At 38.2% G+C, this 22,387-nt stretch overlaps 1 protein-coding gene across 4 annotated transcripts in view; it reads right to left on the minus strand.

The window, feature by feature from the left end:
* The window catches only part of KNTC1 (kinetochore associated 1), a 93,861-nt gene extending 71,500 nt beyond the window's left edge, over positions 1–22,361 (minus strand). For 3 of the 4 annotated variants that reach the window (XR_011646486.1, XM_058281316.2, XM_004455964.5), the window contains exons 1-16: positions 22,191–22,321; positions 19,232–19,398; positions 14,924–15,044; positions 13,286–13,401; positions 12,869–12,947; positions 11,579–11,656; positions 10,727–10,761; positions 10,082–10,192; positions 7,859–7,952; positions 7,459–7,511; positions 6,704–6,819; positions 6,304–6,358; positions 5,898–5,996; positions 1,152–1,195; positions 997–1,062; positions 824–899 (exon numbers count right to left, since the gene is read on the minus strand). Coding sequence is in view for 3 of the 4 variants with exons in the window: in XM_058281316.2 (XP_058137299.1) it covers positions 824–899; positions 997–1,062; positions 1,152–1,195; positions 5,898–5,996; positions 6,304–6,358; positions 6,704–6,819; positions 7,459–7,511; positions 7,859–7,952; positions 10,082–10,192; positions 10,727–10,761; positions 11,579–11,656; positions 12,869–12,947; positions 13,286–13,401; positions 14,924–15,044; positions 19,232–19,360 (1,272 nt within the window). In the remaining variant the exon portion in view is untranslated. Of the gene's footprint in view, positions 1–823; positions 900–996; positions 1,063–1,151; positions 1,196–5,897; positions 5,997–6,303; positions 6,359–6,703; positions 6,820–7,458; positions 7,512–7,858; positions 7,953–10,081; positions 10,193–10,726; positions 10,762–11,578; positions 11,657–12,868; positions 12,948–13,285; positions 13,402–14,923; positions 15,045–19,231; positions 19,399–22,190 lie in introns of all 4 variants that reach the window. The other variant, XM_004455963.5, reaches the window with a different exon arrangement.
* Positions 22,362–22,387: the final 26 nt, after the last annotated feature.

Genomic DNA, 22,387 nt, shown 5'->3' on the forward strand with positions numbered 1-22,387 from the left:
TTTATCACAGCCCTCACATGAAATTTTTATAAAGTAGAACTTATCTTTTTTCCCTGAACCTACTCTTCCACACATTTTCCTCATTTAGGCAATGTCATCACCATCCAACTAGTATGCTGAGCCAGGGTCCTGCTAGTCAACCTCCAGGGCTCTCAGCAGCTCCATTCATTGGGATACTAAGTTCCACTGATTCCACCTCCGTTTCCTTCTCTTGACAGACCATTCCTCTTGTCATCACCACTTCCCTGAGCTACTTCAGGTCTCCTGTAGAAGGCTGCTTCATCTCCCAACTGGTCTTCTCACCTCCAGGCTTATCCCTTTCCAAAGAACTCTCCATTTTTCCAAAATGACTTTCTAATCAAGACTCTCTTGCCTAAAATTTTCAGTAGCTCCCTGTCACCTGAAGAGTAAAATCTAAATCCTTTGCAATATACACAAGGCCCACTGGGCTCTGACCGACTATTCTCCATTATCATCTTTATCCACTCCTTTACCCATAACCTACGCTTTATTACTACCTAATTACTAGGAGTTCCTGGAAGCATCCTAAGCCTCCCTCACTTTATTAATGCTGTCCTTATACCCAGAATTCCCCTTCTCTCCCTCAACTACCTGAAACACCTCTTTTAAGACCTCTTGAATGCAGTCTTCCCTCCCCACCATGGATTCTCGCCTTTCAATCCCTGCCAGGTATTTTAGGCATATCTTAATTATAAGCTTTCTCACACTAAATTCCAGTTAGGTTATCCACGGACGGCTCCCTGGCCTCTAAGTACATAAAGAAACGCTTATTCAATGATGACATGAAGACATGAATGATTACCTCAACATCTAGTCCAAACTGAATGGCAAAGTTCTCAGCTTCAGCATATCTACGTTTGTGAAGTAACCGACTCAATCTGATAAATTGGAGAAGAAATTTCAGTATAATGTTTATTAATCAAGGAATTTAAGTTTTTCATTGGGGGTAAGGCTTAAGAGAAAACATAAAGTTACCTGTTTTCTGGTAAAGCTTCTGTAAGGCATCTGAGTACTAAAACAGAGACTGATTCGTCAGATAACCTGGGGGGAAATGGCAATTTAACATTAATAAATAAATTTTATCTTAGCCATTATTTAAAATTTATCTGATAAAACAAAACATGACTCACGCTAGATCATTTTTGCAAATTCCTTCCATAAGGTATATGGTGTCCTAACAAAAATAACAAATAGATTAAAATTCAAATATAAAAGGCATTTTATACCTATTAGAGTAATAATTGACTCAGGAAAGAATTATTCACTAATGTATTCTAAAACTGTGGGTCTCAATCCATGGTCTCAATGCATCACTACATAGACTACATACTAATTACAAAAGGAAAATGTATCTTTACAATGGAAAAATCTGGCAAAACTGCCTTGAACAAATTATCAAATTTAACATCACCAATAACAGTACAAATCATGAGCCCTTTAATTGATGCCCCTAGGACAGAGCATTATCTATCCAGTATTCTTCCCCCCAAAAGCCTAACATGAGACACAACAATCAGACAAATCCAAATAGAGGGACATTTTACAGAAATTCTCATTCAGATTTTCAAAAATGCCAATGTCTTAAAAAACAAAAAAAAGTTTTAGGTTAAAAGTAAACTATGGGGAAGCAGATGTGGCGCAAGCGGTTAGACTCCCATCTCCCACACGGGAGGCCCCAGGTTCAATTCCTGGAGCCTCCTGGTGAAGGCAAGCTGGCCCGTGCCTGCAGAGAGCTGGCGCCTGAGCCACAGAAAGATGATGCAGCAACAAAGGGAGATGCAGAGGAGAGACAGAGAGAGTCGCAGGGGAGATGAAGTGGCTCAAGCAAAGAGTCTCTTTCCCATACCGAAGTCCTGGGATCAGTCCCCAATGCCACCTAAAGTGAAAGATGAGAAGTAAAGAGAAGCAGACGTGGAAGAACACACAGCAAATGGACATAGAGCGCAGACAGCGAGTGCAAACGAGGGGATGGGAGTGTAAAAAAATTTTTTTTAATATATACTATGCAACATGACAAAAGTAATGTGTGATCAATCCATGACTGGATCCTGGATCGGGGGGAAAAATCGGTTTTAAAGTAATTGGCACAGTTGGTAAAATTTGTATATGGATAGAATATTTCATAATAGTATTGTATTTATGTTAAATTTTTAGTGTGATAATTGTATTATATAAGAATGGCCTTATTCTTAGGAGATACTTGCAAAGTATTGATGCTACATGTCATGAATTCTGTAATTCTCAAATGGTTAGGAAAAATGTGTGTATGTGTATAAAAAAAGATAAAACAAATGTAACAAAATGTTTTTTTTTTAATCATAATTTAAAAATAAGTAACCATTCGGGATTATGCCCAGGTGTGTGACTTCAAATTCTTATTATGAATCCAATTTAGGAAAGTATATGGAAGAAATTTTAAAGTCTCAGAAAGTCTTTGTTGATAATACACTTTAATAGAAGTATATAGATAAAATATTCAAACAGTTCAGAGAACACAATGAAAAGTTCCTTGTGCCCTACCTCCTCACTATCTTATCCAAGTCCCATCCCCTAAAGTGTAACATTCTGCTGTGTGTGTGTGTATATATTTACATAAAAGATAAACATACCAGCATCTAGCTTTGACCAGCCATTTTTCTACATAGCTATAAAAGGAATCAAAATATCCTCACTCTTCTACAATTTGCTTTCCTTCATTTCCTAATTCAGTTATAAATTTTGTATAACAGCACATACGGATCTATCCATTTTAGTAGCAACATATTATTCTATCAAATGGTTATCTCAATTTATTCAGTATTCCATTGATGGATATAATGATTGTTCTGCATTTTATATATTTTGCAAGTAAACCCATATGGTATATTCTTAGCAGCAGAATTACTAAATCTAATGTCCTGGATTTTTTATTTGGATAACTATTGCCAAACTCTTCTCTAGAAACAACAACAGATGTTGAGTGTCCAATTCCCCATATTGTTGGCAGGACCAAGTACCACCATGAAAATATTGTAATTTTTACTTTTTTTTTTTAAGGATGTTTTGGAGCTTGAACTCAGGACCTCATACATGGGAAGCAGGTGCTAAACTACTTGAGCTACATCTCTCCCCAATTTGCTAGGCTTTAATAATATATATTATTTTTGTTTGCTTGCTTTATGGTGGCTTAAAACAACACAAACTTATTATCTTATATTTCTGGAAGTCAGCAGTCCTAAATCAAAGTGTAGGCAGGGCTGTATTCCTACAAGAAACTCTAGGGAAATATTTTTTTCTTGCCTTTTCCAGGCTGTAGAGGCTGTCTGAACTTCCAGGCTGGTGGCTGCTCAGTCCATCTCCAAAGTGTATCATTTCAACCTCTATTTCTGTCATCACATATTCTTCTCTAATATAATTTTTAATTGTATTTCTTTAATCATCAAAGAGGTTGGGCATTGTTTAAATAGTACTGCCCATTTATATGCCTGGTCATAACCAATATTTCCTTTATTATTGGATTGCTTCTCCTTTTGTAATTGATTGTTTGGTTTTTTTAAAATTATTTTTTTAAAGTTACATTAAAAAAATACGAGGTCCCATTCAATCCCCCCGCCCCCGCCCCCCACTCCCCCCACAGCAACACTCTCTCCCATCATTGTGACACATCCATTGCACCTGGTAAGTACATCTCTGAGCATCACTGCACCCCTAGTCAATGGTCCACATCATAGCCCACACTCTCCCATGCTCCATCCAGTGGGCCCTGGGGGGATCTACAATGTCCCGTAATTGTCCGTGAAGCACCACCCAGGACATCTCCTCGTCCCGAAAACGCCTCCACATCTCATCTCTTCCTCCCATTCCCCAAACCCAGCTGCCACCATGGCTACCCTTCCCACACCCATTCCACATTGTCTCTGTGGACATTGGATTGGTTGTGTCCATTGCACATCTATGTCAAGTGGGGGCTTAGATTCCACATGGATACTGGATGCACTCCTCCTGCTTTCAGTTGTAGACACTCTAGGCTCCATGGTGTGGTGGTTGACCTTCTTCAACTTGATGTTAGCTGAGTGGGGTAAGTCCAATAAATCAAAGTGTAGGAGCTGAAGTCTGTTGAGGTTCTGGGCCTGGGTGTCATATTATCAGTCCAGAGATTCAGAACCCCTAAATATATCTAAAACCCCAGCACCAACCACAATTCCAGTAAAGTAGCATGCAAATCTTGTGAAGAGAGATCCCCTCTGAGTCCAATTCCATCACTCAGAAACACCAGCTCCAAAGAAGGGCCATCTGCCATGGCAGTGAACCCCATCAGCCATGAGCATAGGACCCGTGGGTCTCTTTATCCCTCAAAAGAACCAATACCTGGGGTTGTATCTACTTTATCTGTCTCTCAGACTCTGCTCAGTTGTGCATAAGGGCATTCCTTCTGACAACCTCCAGACTCTTTTTTAGAGACTCATAGCCTTATATTCTCATTTCTCCTTTCCATTTCCCCCTTACATTAGGTCAAACAGCATTTTGAAGTCATGTTATTATATGTAGACAGGGATATTCTGCTGATCCGTGTTGAACCTTTAATTCAAGGTCCTTTTCTAGTTGCATCTTCAGCTGATATGTGGTAGTGATCCCTCGGTGCCAGGAAGGCTCATCCCCGGGTGTCATGTCCCACGCTGGGGGGAATGCACTGCATCTACATGCTGAGTTTGGCTGTGAGAGTGGCCACATTTGAGTAACATGAAGGCTGTCAGGAGGAAACTCCCAGGCACAGTGCTACTCTAGTCCTTATTCTTATTGCAGGTGTATAGGCTCAAAAGCATACCCATAAGTATCAGGAGCCCACTGTTGGGCCCTCCTTCCTTCCTGGTTCTTGCTGTTGCACCTGGGGGACTGCCGCTGCTCCCCTAGGGTCCATGACAGTGTCTCCCCAGCCAGGGGCCCAGTACCCCCCCCCAGCTATTGTTTTTAATTGTTTCCACTATGAGTATATCTAGACATTACTATTTACCCTGGGCATATGCCCTGTATAACACTCCCTGTCAACCATATCGTAATTGATTGTTTAAGCACTTTGTAATATATGTCAGTTAGTTCTTACAAATCTCTATTTGTCTTTTGACTATGGAGCATTTTTTCAAATAACAGAAAATGAAATTATTTATCAAATCAGTCAACCAAAGCAACGTCTCTCCCCCATTAATTTTCTATCTATACTTCTTATAGAGACAGAAAGAAGTTGAATAAGACATTTCATTTGATTAATTTTCTTTTTTCTTTTTTTTTTTAAATATGAAAATGGATCTTGGGCAAGAATATATGAGAACCTTCTGGTAATGATAAACATAGTTATAAAGCTAATATCTATGAACAGGTATTCCAATAGGTTACATTAATACTTAGCCTAGTTATTGTTTCATTTTTGTTTTTCTATTTTTTATTTTTTTAGAGATTTATTTTAGTTATTTCTCTCTCCTTCCTTCCCCCTCCGCCCCAGTTGTCTGCTGTGTCCATTTGCTGTGTGTTCTTCTTTGTCATTCTTGTCGCAGCACCTGGAATCTGTGTTTCTTTTTTTGTTGCGTCATCATGCTGTGGCAGCTCTCTGTGTGTGTAGTGCCACTCCTGGGCAGGCTGCACTTTTTTTGTGTGGGGCAGCTCTCCTTTAGGGGCGCACTCCTTGCACGTGGGGCTCCCCTACGTGGGAGACACCCTGGCATGGCATGGCACTCCCTGCATGCATCAGCACTGCGCGTGGGTCAGCTCACCACATGGGCCAGAAGGTCCTGGGTTTGAACCCTGGACTTCCTATGTGGTAAGTGGATGCTCTATCAGTTGAGCCAAATCCGTTTCCCTTGTTTTTTTAATTATAAAGTAGTTTCAGATATATGTATACTTACTGTGCTAATTCCTGTTTGGACAAGTGAAGAAACACTAGACACTTCCAAAGAATATAGCATTTCCATAGTAGGTAATGAATAAACTGTGAGGTTTTTCATCTAAGAAAAATAGTAGAATAACTAATTTAGTATGTTAATAAAAACCTACAGGTACAAAACAACACATCGCTATCAAAGGTATAGATTAAAACATTCAGTTTAAAGTTATGCAAAATGTAGAGCAAAGATTTATGTCCACTTTGGCAAAAGGAGAAAAAAATAGTTCTCCAGGATTATTTCTGATTTGTCAAGTATCTGAGTAATGTAAGAGCTAATATGCTATAAACATTACTTAAGATCTACTTTTAAATTAATGTTGTTCTCTAAAACATAATATAGACAAACAGGATATAAAATGTTCCAATACCTTCTTATTAGTAGCAGTTGTCAGAGCTACTAATTTAAGATTAGTAATCCCTTGCCTAAAAGAGAAAAGAAGTTTTAATTAATCAAATAAGCTTTGCCAATTGCTAGATATAAGCTAAGTCAAAGTGATATTCTTGCATAAAAGTTAAAATTGATGTACTTAAAAGAAAGATTCTATTTTTGCATATTTATGGCCCAGATTGACACTTTCTTTCTAACACAATCACTTGAAAGTTCATATTGCTTATTCATTCCCAATGAATTTGGCAAACAATTATTTGTCCTCACTGTGTCAAATTGCTCTTTTATTTAGAATGCAATACACAATGAAAGATCTGAACAAAACCAGACAAGAAATCGGCTTTAATAGAAGGAAAATTACTACTAGTATTATACTATACCAAGCCACTGATGAAGGACAATCTGCTTCTGTAGTAAGAAGAAACTCTTGTACGTGAAGAGAGGGCCAATTCCATATGGGAGTTAGAGTGTAAATATCCCATAAGCTCAGCACATTCTGCAAGAGACATACATTTCACTTAGACATCCTCTTAATGATTAAAAATTTACATTTCAGGAAGATGAACTGTGGTTAACAGGACAAATATGAAAATGTTCTCCCATGAACTGCAACAAATGTATAATACTTAGATAGGGTGTTAATAATCAGGTGTTTTGTGTGATATATGTATCTTAAAAAAAAAAAGATAATAAAAATAAATAAATAACCAGGTGGTTTTGAGGGAAAATAAATCAAATGTAAGATATGGGCTATAGTTAGTAGTAATATTTTGATGAAGCTTTTTCATAGTTTGTAACAAAATGCTTCACAACAAAGCAAGGTGTTGGTAGTGGGGTGATGTATGGAAGCTCTGTAAGATGTTATGCATATTTATTTTGTAAGTTCATAAGTTTTTTACTATATAATTACTGTTCACGTATGTTCAAAAATAAATGATACACTTCAATAAAAACTTATTTTAAAAATTTACATTTCAGCATATAGTTTCTGATGTGTATACTAGAAAAAAACCAGAATACCAGATAGGAATCCACCAACCCTCCTCCCCACCACATCCTTTTAAGTTCATCAACTTTTTAGTTGTTAAACCTAATATCAAATGAAAACATTTAAGGAGAAATATCATAAACATACATCTGTATCAAGAACAAAAAGTAGATTGTCTATCAGCTGGAACTTCTTCGCACCTACAAAAGAGAATGCGAGACAGATATCTAAGCATATTATTTCAATGTTATACATAGCTATATTTAAACAGTAAATTGATTCATGGAAAGGCAGAACTACATTTAAACAAAAAGTTCCCATTCTCATGTATTCCTCTTTTTTTTTTTTTCAGGTGACAACTAAAATGTGAAAATTCCCAAAATGAAGAGTAACAACTGCCACCTATCAATAGCACCATATACAGACTAACGTGGCTTGTTTCAAAGAGTAGCATGGTAAAATGGCTCATAGGTCAGACTAAGTACAATGACATAAAAATTAAAACACAGTAATAACTACCAAACATAGTTTCATTAACTTATCTTACCTTTAATTATTTCTGAATCAATAAGATTCTTAACTTCCATTCCTTTCTTGGAAGACTCTGGTTCCCATTTTGAGAATGCACAATTACCAGTTCCCTATGAAAGTAAAAATAGTACATCAATTGCATATTTGGTTCTTAGATCAGACTTTCCTCAAAGGAGAAATGCCTGAGTTGTACAAATTACTAATTTCAAAATATATTTATATATTCCAGTCCAACTAGCTTTTATTTCCTAGCTCCTTTCTTGGTTTGTTTTCAAAAAGAAGTAGGTATCTTTAGGCAACTCATCCTAAAGACCTCAGGTACTCACCCTCCAGTATTATGATGCAACTAAAATAATCACCAATAATTGAAAATCATTTTATAAATATCAAATTAATTGAAATCACAGTGAAATATTAAACTAGATACAATGTGGAAATGTGGATGCTCCTGAGATCATATTGGTAAATTTTTTTTTGTCTTTTTTTTTTTTTTCTTTATACAGCACCATGAGCAAATGGACACAGAAAAAATATTTCAAAATATTCAGTCTTTTTTTGTGTGTGCCTACTATTGCTTTCTTTTATTTGTGAGAGGTAGAAAAGTGTAACCATTTATCTATATTAAAGTCTGAGAGTTCCTTACCCTTTTTCAGTTTTCGGACAGCCAACATACAATGACTAGGAGAGAGATCCCATATTCTTAAGGTTTTATCATCACTTACAGTAGCACAAATGGAAAGATTGTCTTTTCTTTTTAAAGATTTTTTAATTTTTATTTAATTACCCCCCTCCCCCGGTTGTCTGTTCTCTGTGTCTGTTTGCTGCGTCTTGTTTCTTTGTCCGCTTCTGTTGTCAGCGCACGGGAAGTGTGGGTGGCGCCATTCCTGGGCAGGCTGCACTTTCTTTCGAACTGGGCGGCTCTCCTTACAGGCGCACTCCTTGCGCGTGGGGCTCCCCTACGCGGAGTATACCCCTGCGTGGCAGGGCACTCTTTTGCGCGCATCAGCACTGTGCATGGGCCAGCTCCACACAGCTCAAGGAGGCCCGGGGTTTGAACCGCGGACCTCCCATGTGGTAGACGGACGCCCTAACCACTGGGCCAAGTCCGTTTCCCATGTTGGTAAGTTTTAGCAGAGGACTGCAGCTACTCTATACACTTGACTAAGGTATGGTCTCCTCAAGGGGGGAAGATCCTCCTCTTTCAGGAGCTTTTGGGAGAGACGCACATTGAGTGGTAAGGGAAGAAGGAGACGCTCGCCTGCCAGCCAGATCTACAGAATCAACCCAAGCTATCAATAGGGTGACAGATGTCACAGTCAGATTGCCCTCACGTATTGGATCCTCCTCAATATATACTGTTTGGGCAAGTAAAAATATTGACTATACTATAATTACATTGAATTTTTGCCTGTTTCTCCTTGACTATATTAGGCATTTCCCTGAAAATTAAAAGAAATTATGACCAGAATAATCCGAAATTACATTTAAATAATTAAAGGATATTGTTCATATATAATTAGATAATACACAGATTACATTTTGAGTTGTTTTCCTAATTGTGAATGAATTTCACTTCTCTATGGTATTGTCATGTTGTCCATTTTACTAATGACACATTTTTGCAATTAATTTAGCTAGCCAAGATTAAGAATAACATGGAATCACTTATCAGGCAGAGATTAAAGTAAAGACAGTTTTATTAGGATTGTCCTCTAATCTCAAGATCCTTAACCTCGTTTATTTCATGAATTCAAGAGATTTGTGATCTTCAATGGAAAAAAACATGACATCTTAATTTTCACTAGTCTCTGAAATTTAGCATTTTAACAATTATGTACAGGCACAAAAAAAGAAAAAACTGTGAAATTATCACTCCTGTGACTTTGTAGCAAGTGTAAAATTAGTATAATTTTAAAGTAGGGATGAACATAAATGTAATTCAAAATAGTTTCAATAATGTGACTTTTGAACAAAGTCACAGTTACTGCTAATACTACTGTGGGTTATTTATTTATTTATCGGTCTACATTCTTGATTGAAAGAAATGCTAAATTTCAGATAGAAATTAGTGAAAATACTCATATTTTTTCCAAAACTGAAACTTAGGTTTAATTTTATGATCTTAATTTTATAATTACCCTGTTTCTCTAATACAAATTAACTTTTCACTTAATCAAAACTGAAACATTTTAATGAAATACTTCAGGCAAAAAAAATAAAATTTAATAAAAAGACTTACCCCAATAATCACAGCGATTTCACTTGCTAAATCTCTAACCACAAGACTGAGACAACCAAGAGTATGATAATTTTCAGTAGAAAAAAAACTGGATTTGATCTGTCCTTGTAACTGCAAAATTTTAAAAATGTTATATATACATTTTCTATGCTCCACAGTAAATTTTTTGGAAAAATTAACACAATCAGTTTAAATCAATCAGTTATAAATATATTAAATAGAAAAGTCACAAAAATGTTTTAGCATGGCAATTCCTAAAATATGAACCGGTAGGGAAGCAGCTGTGGCTAAATCAACTGGGTTCCAGTCTACCATATGGGAAACCCTGGGTTCGCATCCCAGGGTCTCCTTGTGAAGGCAGGTTCAACTACAAGCTCCGCGGTGTGCCGCCCAGCCCACAAGCCATGGAGAGCCAACTCAGCAAGGTGACACAACAAAAAAAGGGAGACAAGTTAAAAAAACACACACACACACAAAGGAGCACACAGCGAATGGACACCGAGAGCAGACAGCAAGCAAGCTGCAAGGGGTGGAAATAAAAAATATATATATATGAACCAGTAGTAGACTGATTACATCCAGAAATATCCTCCTTAATTTACATTATATGTAGGTTTAAAGAGGGCAATAAATGTTTATTTTTACCTTTTTTGCTGCATTGAAGTCGACATTCTCAATTGCTGCATTAAAAAAAAAAGGCAAAATTCATAGTATTAATCTAAAAAATATGTACAAGTCATCCCTTTTGTATCAAGAAGGTGAAATAATATACAATCTAGTGAAAAGAACCCTGGTCAGAAATTAATAAAGCAAGCAGTGCTGATTTTTCAGGTTGTTTCATATTTCAGGGCACCAGCCAGGCTGCTTTGCAGTCCCCACGGTACCTCTCTGTAGTTTTCCGTAACACATTTCTTCTGTCAGAAGGTTGTCTTCCTGACCTCCAATTCTTCTACTCCTGTTCAATGCCCTGCTCTGTAGTCCTCACCTCTTGTTCCTGTTTTGGAATGCCCTTCTACTTATCTAGCCCCTTCATTAAATTATGGAGCACTATGTATCTTAATCCTTGCCATATCCCCAGGACCCAGCACAAGTTTGGCACATGGTGGATGCTTTAATAATGTTTGTTGAACGCATGCTACAAAACAATTCTCAGACATTCTCACCAGCTCAGAGGAGTATATTGCCCACACCACTTGCTCCACATTATTTGTACTTATACAATTATTTTGGTGTTAGGGTTCATTCATTTCACCAGAAAACATTTATCATTGTTCTAGTGTATGGCTGTCTCCTCAATTAAGCTGTAAGTCCCTTGAAGGCTGTAAACCAACTATTTCTTCAGATTTTTTTAGAGCCTTAACAGTAGAAAGTATACTCAATATCACAGAATGCAATTCAACTAAACAATATTCTTAAAGAGAATTTTTTTAAAATGTATGTGGCAAAGTAATAAGAAATATTGTTGCAAATCAATAAGAAAACAATACATTTACTTACCTTGTTGAATTTTTACAAGCTGGAGGTTTGTAATATAAAAAAATCCATTGTTTGTAAGCAGCAGCATATAATAGGTACCTATTAAAGTCAAATCAAAATTAATTTCTCTAAAAAAAAAGGATATAAAATTTAAGTCATTATCTAGAACTAGCTTAAAATATGCGAGTTTGTTCATTTAAATTCTAACATCAAATAATATACTAACTATACAGATAAAGTTTATTTACAAAGAAATGGCAAGTTATTTGCAAAAACCTCAACTTCTTTGAAACTTTTATTAAAAAAATAAACTTTACTTGTCATGAAAAAAAAAACTCAGGTATATCAAAATAAATGCAGGTCCAGGCACCATTTAACGATATCAAAATATGATAAATGTGCTGAAATCTACAAAAACTTTTTAAAAGAATATAACGGGGAGCAGACGTGGCTCAAGGAGTTGAGCACCCACCTCCCCCATGGGAGGTCTCGGGTTCAATTCCTGATGCCTCCTGAAAAAAAAAACAAACAACAAGCAAAAGAAACAAACAAACAAAAACTAACTCAGGGAAGCCAATGTGACTCAGAAGTTAAGCGCTAACTTCCTGCACACAAAGTCCCAGGTTCAATCCCCAGCCCCCAGTACCTAAAAATAAATAAATAAGTATTCTCAGTAATCCACAGAACTCTCAAAACTGTAAAAATTAGTTCTGATATTAGATATTTAATCCTCTGAAAAGAGCCAAAATAAAAATCTTGCTATGTACCACAATATTTATTGCATCAATAGAAAATCTATTGTGAAGGTAACACAACAAAGATTTGATACGGGGCAGCGGACTTGGCCCAGTGGTTAGGGCGTCTGTCTACCACATGGGAGGTCTGTGGTTCAAACCCCGGGCCTCCTTGACCCGTGTGCAGCTGGCCCATTCGCAGTGCTGATGCGCGCAAGGAGGGCCAAGCCACGCAGGAGTGTCCCCCATGTAGGGGAGCCCCAGCACAAGGAGTGCATCCCCTAAAGGAGAGCTGCCCAGCATGAACGAAAGTGCAGCCTGCCCAGGAATGGTGCTGCACACACGGAGAGCTGACGCAACAAGATGATGCAACAAAAAGAAACACAGATCCCCGTGCTGTTGACAACAGAAGTGGACAAAGAAGACGAAGCAAATAGACACTGGGGTGGGGGGCGGGGGGAGAGAAATAAATAAATAAATAAATCTTTTAAAAAAAGGATTTGATAGAATATTTAAACGTATAAATTTTATTTTCTGATAGTTAGAAGCCATTCAAGAAAATTTTGAGAAAACTTACCCTCATTTGAACCATCTTTCTCAATTACAAGATTCCGATAAGTACACTGATTTTCATCGTTAGCATTCTGAACAAAAGCCTAATAGCAAATATTAATTTCAAATAATAAGGATAAATCCAGAAAAGAACAAAGATTATATTCTTTAAACCTTAAACCTATAAATTATTATTAGCAATAATTCTGCTTATATACCAAACATTTTAGTTTTAAAATGTAAAACATTTTGAAGCACTCCAAGAGTATCTTCAAAGCCTTTATTTTTCAGTAATGCATTAATTTAATGTTTCTGAGGATGATTCTTAATGCAAAGAAACATTCTTTTGGTTTAAAATATCAATTAAGTAATGGTTTGCTAGAGTTTAAAGACATTATTTAGAACTTAAAAATGAAAATGAGAAAATATAACAAAGTCTTACATTAGTGAGTAAGGTTTGCTTTGTTGTTACATGAATAAGATGTAAGTTGCCATTTCTCTCCCCAACCAAAAGAAACTTTCCTTCTTGACATAGGCCAACAACATCTACTTCAGTATCTGTAAATTTTAATCAAAGTTACAGATTTTTTTAAAAAAATGTTTATTTTTATTACAAAAAAGCAAACTGTCATTAAAAGTCAACTTTTGAGATTTTGAATATGTCAAAAAAAGTTGTGATAAAGGTTTAAAGGCACTCTCCTGACATTTATCTAGTCAACAAATATCTACTGAGAGCTTAAATGCCAAGCATTGTTCTAGGCTTTGTGGCTGTCAGAGAATAATTAAGAGACAAGCACAAAGGCTCGCACCCTTGCCCCAGTGTGTACTTCTGCTTTCTTTCCCTCTACAGTAAATTCTTTGTTTGCCTGCTTAATCTGTGGTGCCTCTTTGAATTCTTTCTTGACACGTGGCCAAGAACCTGGAAGCCCAAACCCGCAACAGAGAGATGATACCGAATGAATAACTTAGGGACTGAGAAGATCCTATGAAGAATTACCCACAGATGGAAGCCAGGAAGATGTATATTGTAAATACTGAAAAGTAAATTCCTGCAACTATTGAAACTCACTAAACTGTAATCCAGATGCCTTGATCTTTGATAATGATTGTATGAGTATTTGACCTTTACCTTGTGACTATAAAAGCCTCATGACTGGCTTTGCTTGTATCCTTTGAGTTTGATTTACATCTCCGATGTCTTGTGATCATACAGACAGACCCTAAATGTTTATTAATGAAGGAACCTGAGGCAGCCCAGAACTAACCAACCCCAATTCCAGAGCTGTCTCACTAGACAAAGCTAGTTCTAAACAATACTGGCATGTCTGATGTGCAGCAGCTTAAACCTTAACCTATAAGTGACCTATACCTCATTATAATACTAAAAATCACACCCATCATCATGTTAAGGCAGCCATCTTCTTATGTACATTTTGTGACAAGGCGTGTAACCAATCTGTGCGTGCTCAATAGACTATCTTTAACTTCAGTCATCCGGAGCCATTATAGTCATTATCCTAAACCTACCTGACTGGATACTAGAAAACCCTCAAGTTACTGCAGTTCAGAGACAGATTTAAGGCTCATGGATCTTCTGATCTCCTTGCTCTGAGCATTGCAATAAACTCTCCCTTGGCAAAGAAAAAAAAAAAAAAGATACCCACAAAAACTTTTACTGTGCCACACATTTTAAAAATAGTAAAGTATCTGATGATATGATATTACGTACATGATTCAGGAACACGAATACAAAAAGGCATAGCTTTTTTCTATAGTATTCTAACTAACTTTAAACAATACAAGAAATCTAAATTGTTGCTTAACATATATGTTTCCCCTTAGGTATAGTGACAGAAGGGGTCATCTTAGTATCCCTTCAGTCTAGCCCCAGCACAAAATAGGACTGGAGTTTCTTGAAATTAGTCCAGTATTGATTCTTAGAAATAATAGAGTTAAAAATAAAAAGTTTAAAAAAAGCAACAAGGTAGAAATTGATAGTTCAATTGGCAAGATATGTATGACTTCCAGCTTATTTGCTTTTATTACTTTATGTAAGGAAAGGGTAAACATTTAGACTTACCAAATATAAGATGTAACTGAAGTGATCTACAAATGCTGTCAAGCAGTATCACTGACTGGTCTGCTACAATAATAAACCCATCACTTAAGCTGCATGCTTGGATCTTTGGATTTAATGAGGCCTGTGGCAAGGGAAAGCATGACTACAATTAAAACATTTTTATGCAAATTTAACAATACTTATAATCCCAGTCCCAAGCACCCAAGTTTACAACGTGACTTGATAGGCCTTTTTTCTTTAACCCATTTATCTAACTAGTCAACAAGTTTTTCTTTGTGTGATATATCATGAATCAATCATAACCAGAGAAATAGTCCAGAATGGCTTAGGACAGTACAAATGATTGTTTCCTAAGCGTTGATCTTATGCCTGTAGGACCTAGACATTAATATAAATGAATGAGACAAGACTGTCATAAAGTCTCCGTGTCCTAGGTACTGGAATGAGGAAGACTATGGTGAACTGTGTACTGGAGGGTACGAGGCCTTGTTTAAACTAAAAAGCAGAATGTACTTAACATCACTGAAATTAAAGCCCTGAAGAAATGAACCATGAAAGGGTTACATCGTCTAATTTAGCAAGAAATGCTGGAACTTTATGTGATATGTTTTTATTTTTAAATATTGCAGCTAAGTCAACTTTTAAAACACTATGCAAGCCAAATGTGAGCCTCCAGTTTTCAGCTTCGGATGATTAGGGCGTCCCACACATCTTCCTTCAGGTAGCTGGATGGCTTAGTGGTTGAGAATGTCCAGTCATTTACTAGCTGAGTAATACTGAGCAAATGCCTCGACTCCTCTGTAAAACAGGAATGATAATAATACCACTTATAGGGAAGCAGATTTGACCCAATGGATAGGGCATCCGCCTACCACATGGGAGGTCCAGGATTCAAACCCAGGGCCTCCTGACCCATGTGGTGAGCTGGCCCATGTGCAGTGCTGATGCACACAAGGAGAGCTGTGCCACGCAGGGGTGTCCCCCACATAGGGGAGCCCCACATGCAAGGAATGCACCCTGTAAGGAGAGCTGCCCAGCGTGAAAAAAGTGCAGCCCACCCAGGAATGGTGCTGCACACATGGAGAGCTAACGCAACAAAATGAGAGATTCTGCGTGCTGCTGACACAAGCGGACACAGAAGAACATACAGCGAATGGATATAGAGAGCAGACAACTGGAGAGGGGGTGCAGAAGGGGAGAGAAATAAAAAATAAATCTTAAAACATAATAATAATATCACCTATAAAGCCGGCTTAAGTAGAGATTAAACGAGTTAATTTATATAAAGGGCTTAGAAGAGAGCCTTGTACATAGAATATACTCAGTAAGCATTAACTATTCTTATTCCCTAAAAAATTAAGCCAATCACTTCATTTTATGCATGTTTCAGGGTCACCTTCTCTAGGTGTAATTCTTTTTTTTTTTTTTAAAAGATTTATTTTTTATTATTTCTTCCCCCCTCCCCCATTGTCTGCTCTCTGTGTCCATTTGCTGTGTGTGTTCTTCTGTGTCCACCTGTATTCTTGTCAGCAGCATGGTGAATCTGTGTCTCTTTTCTGTTGCGTCATCTTGCTGTGTCAGCTCTCCATGTGTGTGTGGCGCCACTCCTGGGCAGGCTGCACTTTTTTCGCATAGGGCGGCTCTCCTTACAGGGCGCACTCCTTGCACGTGGGACTCCCCTAAGTGGGGGACACCCCTGCGTGGCACAGCACTCCTTGCGCACATTAGCACTGCATGTGGGCCAGTTCACCACATGGGTCAGGAGGCCCTGGATTTGAACCCTGGACTTCCCATGTTGTAGGCGGATACTCTATCCGTTGAGCCAAATCCGCTTCCCTACGTGTAATTCTTGATTAATTTCCCCACATTTTGAGCACTCTTACACTCTTTTTACTTGCTTCTTCAATTAGGGAAAAGGTAAAATTACACCAAAACACTGCAAAATAAGGAACTGTGCTATATAGTCTAGGGATCTACCCACGCTGTTCTATCTGCCTGAACTGGTCTTCCCTGCCCTTTTCATGGTCCAAGTGCTAATTTCTTTATGAAGTACTCTTTAAACTGCCCCCATCCACAATGAGCTCTCCATCCTCTGACTTCCTATTGAATTTACTATCTGTACCCTTCATTAGGCATTTAGAATAGAATGACTTTTATGGTTTAGTATCTTTCATTGCTTGTGTCCTATCTGCCTGACTTTGAGGTGAGATTTTAAAAGGCAGAGAGCATATGTACCAATGTTCCAAGTAGGGCTTTAAACACAGCAGAATTCAACACATGTTGATGACTGTATGCCTAAAGCTAATTAACAGATGGAATTTTAGTTCCTAACTGAACTTGAAGCTCAAAACACATGCACTATTTTTTTTCAACAGGAGCTCTCAGAAGTCAAGAGAGGGCTAGTCCACTTCCATATTCTAAGGTTCGTGGTAATATTAAAAAAATAAAGGTATGCCATTTTCCCATTACAAAAGTTGTGATATACTTAAATGTTTGCTTTTAACAAACAGACAATACTGTAAAGTACAAAGCAATTTATTTGTGCTACCCTTATAATTGATATTCTTATAAATCCTGTGATTCATAGTACACTATAGGTAGTAAAGGGTGACAAGATATAATTTTAAAGCTGCATAAAAATTTTATTTTTTAATCTTTTTTTTTTTTTTTTTTTTTAAAGATTTATTTATTTATTTAATTTCCCCCCCTCCCCTGGTTGTCTGTTCTTGTTCTTGCTGTGTCTTGTTTCTTTGTCCGCTTCTGTTGTCGTCAGCGGCACGGGAAGTGTGGGCGGTGCCATTCCTGGGCAGGCTGCTCTTTCTTTTCACGCTGGGCGGCTTTCCTCACGGGGCGCACTCCTTGCGCGTGGGGCTCCCCCACGCGGGGGACACCCTTGCGTGGCACGGCACTCCTTGCGCGCATCAGCACTGCGCATGGCCAGCTCCACACGGGTCAAGGAGGCCCAGGGTTTGAACCGCGGACCTCCCATGTGGTAGACGGACGCCCTAACCACTGGGCCAAAGTCCGTTTCCCATTATTTTTTAATCTTATAGCCAGTTTCTTTGAATGCATATAGAACATAATTTAAAAATACGTCAAAATCTGCAATCTGAGGCTCTTCATAAATAATCCCCCCCACAAGGAAGTCCTGCCACTGAAGCTCCAGAAAACACAAGTTACGTCTTATTTCTAACAGTTGGTCTCTTTCTTCATTTCTTTTTTTTCTTAATTACAGATTAACAAATTACATTCACATACTAACAGAAGTACAGGGATCCCTGGATATGGGGACACAACCAATCAGTTGAAGTTTGTACTTTTTCTACCAGATCTGTATTTACCAAGATTGTCAATATTTTATAAGAAGGAAATGAAAGAAAAATGATACATAAAAAGCTAATAGTGCCTTCTTTAGAAAGCAGAGAGTAATATTTCAAGCATGGAGTGAGAATGACCTAATTATTATTTAAAAGAAAGTTAAAATATATAAAGAAATACATGGAAATTATAAAACTCAAGTTCAGCAGAATCTTAACTCTGAGGTGGGGTATAGGAGGAGCATGGGATCACGAAGGGAACCCCAGGGGCTTCAACTCTACTGTTAATGCTTTATTTCCTAAGCTGGTGGTGGGTATTCATTGTATCATTTTATTTTTTGAAGATTTATTTATTTATTTATTTCTCCCCCTCCACCACTGCCCTGGTTGTCTGTTCTCTGTGTCTATTTGCTGCGTGTTCTTCTTTGTCCTCTTCTGTTGTCAGCGGCACAGGAATCTGTGTTTCTTTTTGTTGCATCATCTTGTTGAGTCAGCTCTCCGTGTGTGGCACCATTCCTGGGCAGGCTGCACTTTCTTTCATGCTGGGCGGCTCTCCTTACGGGGCGCACTCCTTGCGCGTGGGGCTCCCCTACGCGGGGGACACCCCTGCGTGGCAGGGCACTCCTTGCGTGCATCAGCACTGCACATGGGCCAGCTCCACACCGGTCAAGGAGGCCTGGGGTTTGAACCGCGTACCTCCCATGTGGTAGGCGGACACCCTAACCACTGGGCCAAGTCCGCCGCCATGTATCATTTCATAGATTCTGTATCTTCTAAATGCTTAGGGGAGCTAGGAAAAGTTAAGTTTTAGAAATACCAAATCTAAGATGATGCAGAGGAAATTCAGATGGGAATTTCTAGCAATCTGAAACTGAACCTTGAATCCTTGATAAAGTACTATATTCATTCACAAAACATTTACTGTGTGGCTATTAAGCCTAGTAAGCACTCAGAAAAAATTCTGTGACTGAAACAGCTTTAGAATCATTACCTTTTCAGAGGAGATCTTCACTAGCAGATCTACTTGATATAAAGCAGTTCCATGTTCTTTTCTTGAACCAACACTTAAGTATCCACTTCCTGTATCATCATTTGTTAGAAGCTCAATATCATTCCACATGTTTTTGAGATGGTCTTCCTGAGACAGAAACAACTGCCCTCCATGTGACATGTAAAATTAGAGAGTAAATTATTTTATCATACAGAATATGCTTCCTTGGGAAATGAAAAGGGTTAGTCAACACATGCACATACAAAGAAGCTAATAAAAAGATACCAACATACAAAGACCTCTCTGTCTTTATGTTATTGCTGTGGTCACTAGAAATATTAGACCAATAAGATAAACAGAACAGGAGCCATGATGATCACCAATAACACCATATTGGTTTAGGCATGCAAACAAAAATTCTGATCTCACCTATGTATCCATGGCTTCTAGTACTTTGCCTAGGTTGAAAGTGTACCAAGCTTTCATTTGAAATAAACCTTTAACCAGTATAGCAATAAAGACCTAAGGCTCTGAAATTAGACTATCTGGGAATCTCAGGGTGTTAAGGTTACAGATGAAATTTTTTAATGTCTACTAATGTTTCCACAGTATGTACTGTTATACATAAAAATGATAAGGGGGGATGTGGATGTGGCTCAAGCAACTGGGCTCCCATCTACCATACAGGAGGTCCAGGGTTCGATACCCATGGCCTCCTGGTGAAGACAAGCTAGCCTGTGTGGCAAGCTAGCCAATGCAGAATGCTGGCCTGTGCAGAGTACTGCCCCATGCAGGAGTACTGCCCCACACAGTAGTGCTGCCTGGCATAGGAGTGCTGGCCCATGCTGAGAGCTGGCACAGCAAGATGACACAACAAAAAGAGACACAGAGGAGAGATAATAAGAGATGCAGCAGATCAGGGAGCTGAGGTGGCACAAGAGAATAATCACCCCTCTCACATTCTGGAAGGTCCCAGGATTGGTTCCTGGAGCTGCGTACTGAGAATTCAAGCAGACACAGAAGAACACACAGCAAATGGACACAGACAACAGACGAAGAGGGCGGAGAAATAAATTTTTTAAATCTTAAAAAAAAAAAAAAAGATAAGGGGAGGAAAACACTAGATTAGGTTTCTGACTAGACCAAAAAGTACACTTGTACAAACCTTAGGAAAGTCATTTAACCATCTCAGCAAAAATTTATATATTATCTGTGGCATGGGTGGGAATAGAAAGCTAAAATGAAAAACAATCCCTGGATCAGTCTGGAGGGAACAAGAAGTAAATAACTGCCCAATTGTTTTGATAAGTGCTAACAGATGTAGATTTTATTTTTATTTTTTATTTTTTTTGTAATTTTTAGTTTTTAGAGATATTTTAGGTATACTGAAAAATCATACAAAATATAGAGTTCCCCAATACCACCCAATTATTAAGACCTTGTATTTGCAGATGTAGATTTTAAAAGCCATGGGAGGTACATCACAGGAAAGGAATAAGTTTCGACTTGGTGCTCTTTCACATTTTCTAGTTAGTTCTCCTTGGTCAAGTAACTTAAGCTTTCTGTTCCTTCATTTCCTACTATAATTGTACCTAACTGAAAGGGTTATGAGTTGTGTTTTGGGTTTTTTTTGGTATCTTTTTTTCTTTTCTTTTCTTTTTACTTTATTTTCTATTTCATGTTATGAGTTTTAAATGTTCACACTTAAAACAATACTGGGTAAATGACAAGCACTCAATTTAAGTGTCAGTAAATTTATTATTATTGGTGGAAGCAGGTATCATTTGGACTGAGAACTTAAGATTGTAGAACTTTTTTAAATAGAGGAAAAGAATTCTTCCTAAAATGAGAGAATAAGGAAAGGTTTAAAAACAGAGCATTTTAGGAGAATAGAGAATAGTTTTAAGAGGCTGGTGTTTGAGTCAGAGTTGGGAAGAAATTAAGACGAAGAGGTTGGAGTTAATACTGTCATGGGTCTCAGTTTCCCATATCTGTAAAATAGAGAAACATTATTATCAATCTTCCAGGACTGCCATATCATTCAATCAGCAAATGTTCACTGAATCCCTAGGATGTGCCAGGCACTGATCTAGAAGCTGGGAATACAGAAATGATCACGCCAGAAAAGGTCTTTGCCATTATGAAGTTTATATTCTTGTGGGAAGGACGGACAAAAACAAAATAGTTAGCACGTATCGTTTCTTGCCTGCCAAGCACAGTTTTGAAACCTTTATTCATCTAATCCTCACAACGACCCATTGTACAGTTGAGGAAAATTAATTAGGTATCCAAAACACGGTCACTCACCCACAAAGTAGATGGTGAAGCCAGACAAGACTTTAAACCCCACGCCTGCAACTGTTATACCGCCTCCCAACGAAAAAACAAGTAAATGCACACATAATTGCAAATTATGCTAAATCCTTTGAAGGAAACAAAGAATAGTCAGATGGGAAGGGGGGGGGCGTTTAGGAAGATTGATATTTAGGAAAGAGGTGACATCTGAGCAGAGACCAGTCATGCAAAGCTCTGAGGCAAGACTTAAGCAGAGCAAATAGAGGCTGAAACGAGCTTTACGAGGCTGCCGAGAGCGGAAAATCCAGCGGGAGACGAAGGTGGGACCAAAAGAAGCGGCGAGCTCACGACTGGATTTTATTCTTAGTGCGAAGCGGGGAGGATAATAAGCAGGTAAGTGACATGACTTAATTAACATCTGAGATAACTGGCTGCTGCGTGGAGAAGAGATTTATGAACATGAGATAATAAGTGAGATAAAACCGCATCAGGCCTCCACATGTAATCACTCTCAGGTGGACACGGCTGTCCCAAGAACCGACTCTAACCTCTCCCGCCAGCATCTTGACGGAAGGGAAAGCACTCCGAACAGTGCTGAGAACATTGGTATTTTAATTTGAACCCACACCCAGCTCCCTACAGCAACGCAGCCCCCCCTCCTCACCTGTAATTGAAGAAACTAAAGAGGACCGCTCAAATACTTCGACCCTCTTCCTGACTCACACTACCGGCCCTAACTTCTTTGGGTGCCATTCCACAGGTTTAAATTGGCGGGAGTACCCCAAGCCCAACCCCTTTTACGGTTGCCGGAGGAGACCAAGATTGTTTTAGACTCGAAAAAGGAAGTCGCCCCACCCTAAA

This window comes from Dasypus novemcinctus, chromosome 19 (genome assembly GCF_030445035.2).
Source record: "Dasypus novemcinctus isolate mDasNov1 chromosome 19, mDasNov1.1.hap2, whole genome shotgun sequence".
In the NCBI taxonomy this organism is placed as follows: domain Eukaryota; kingdom Metazoa; phylum Chordata; class Mammalia; order Cingulata; family Dasypodidae; genus Dasypus; species Dasypus novemcinctus.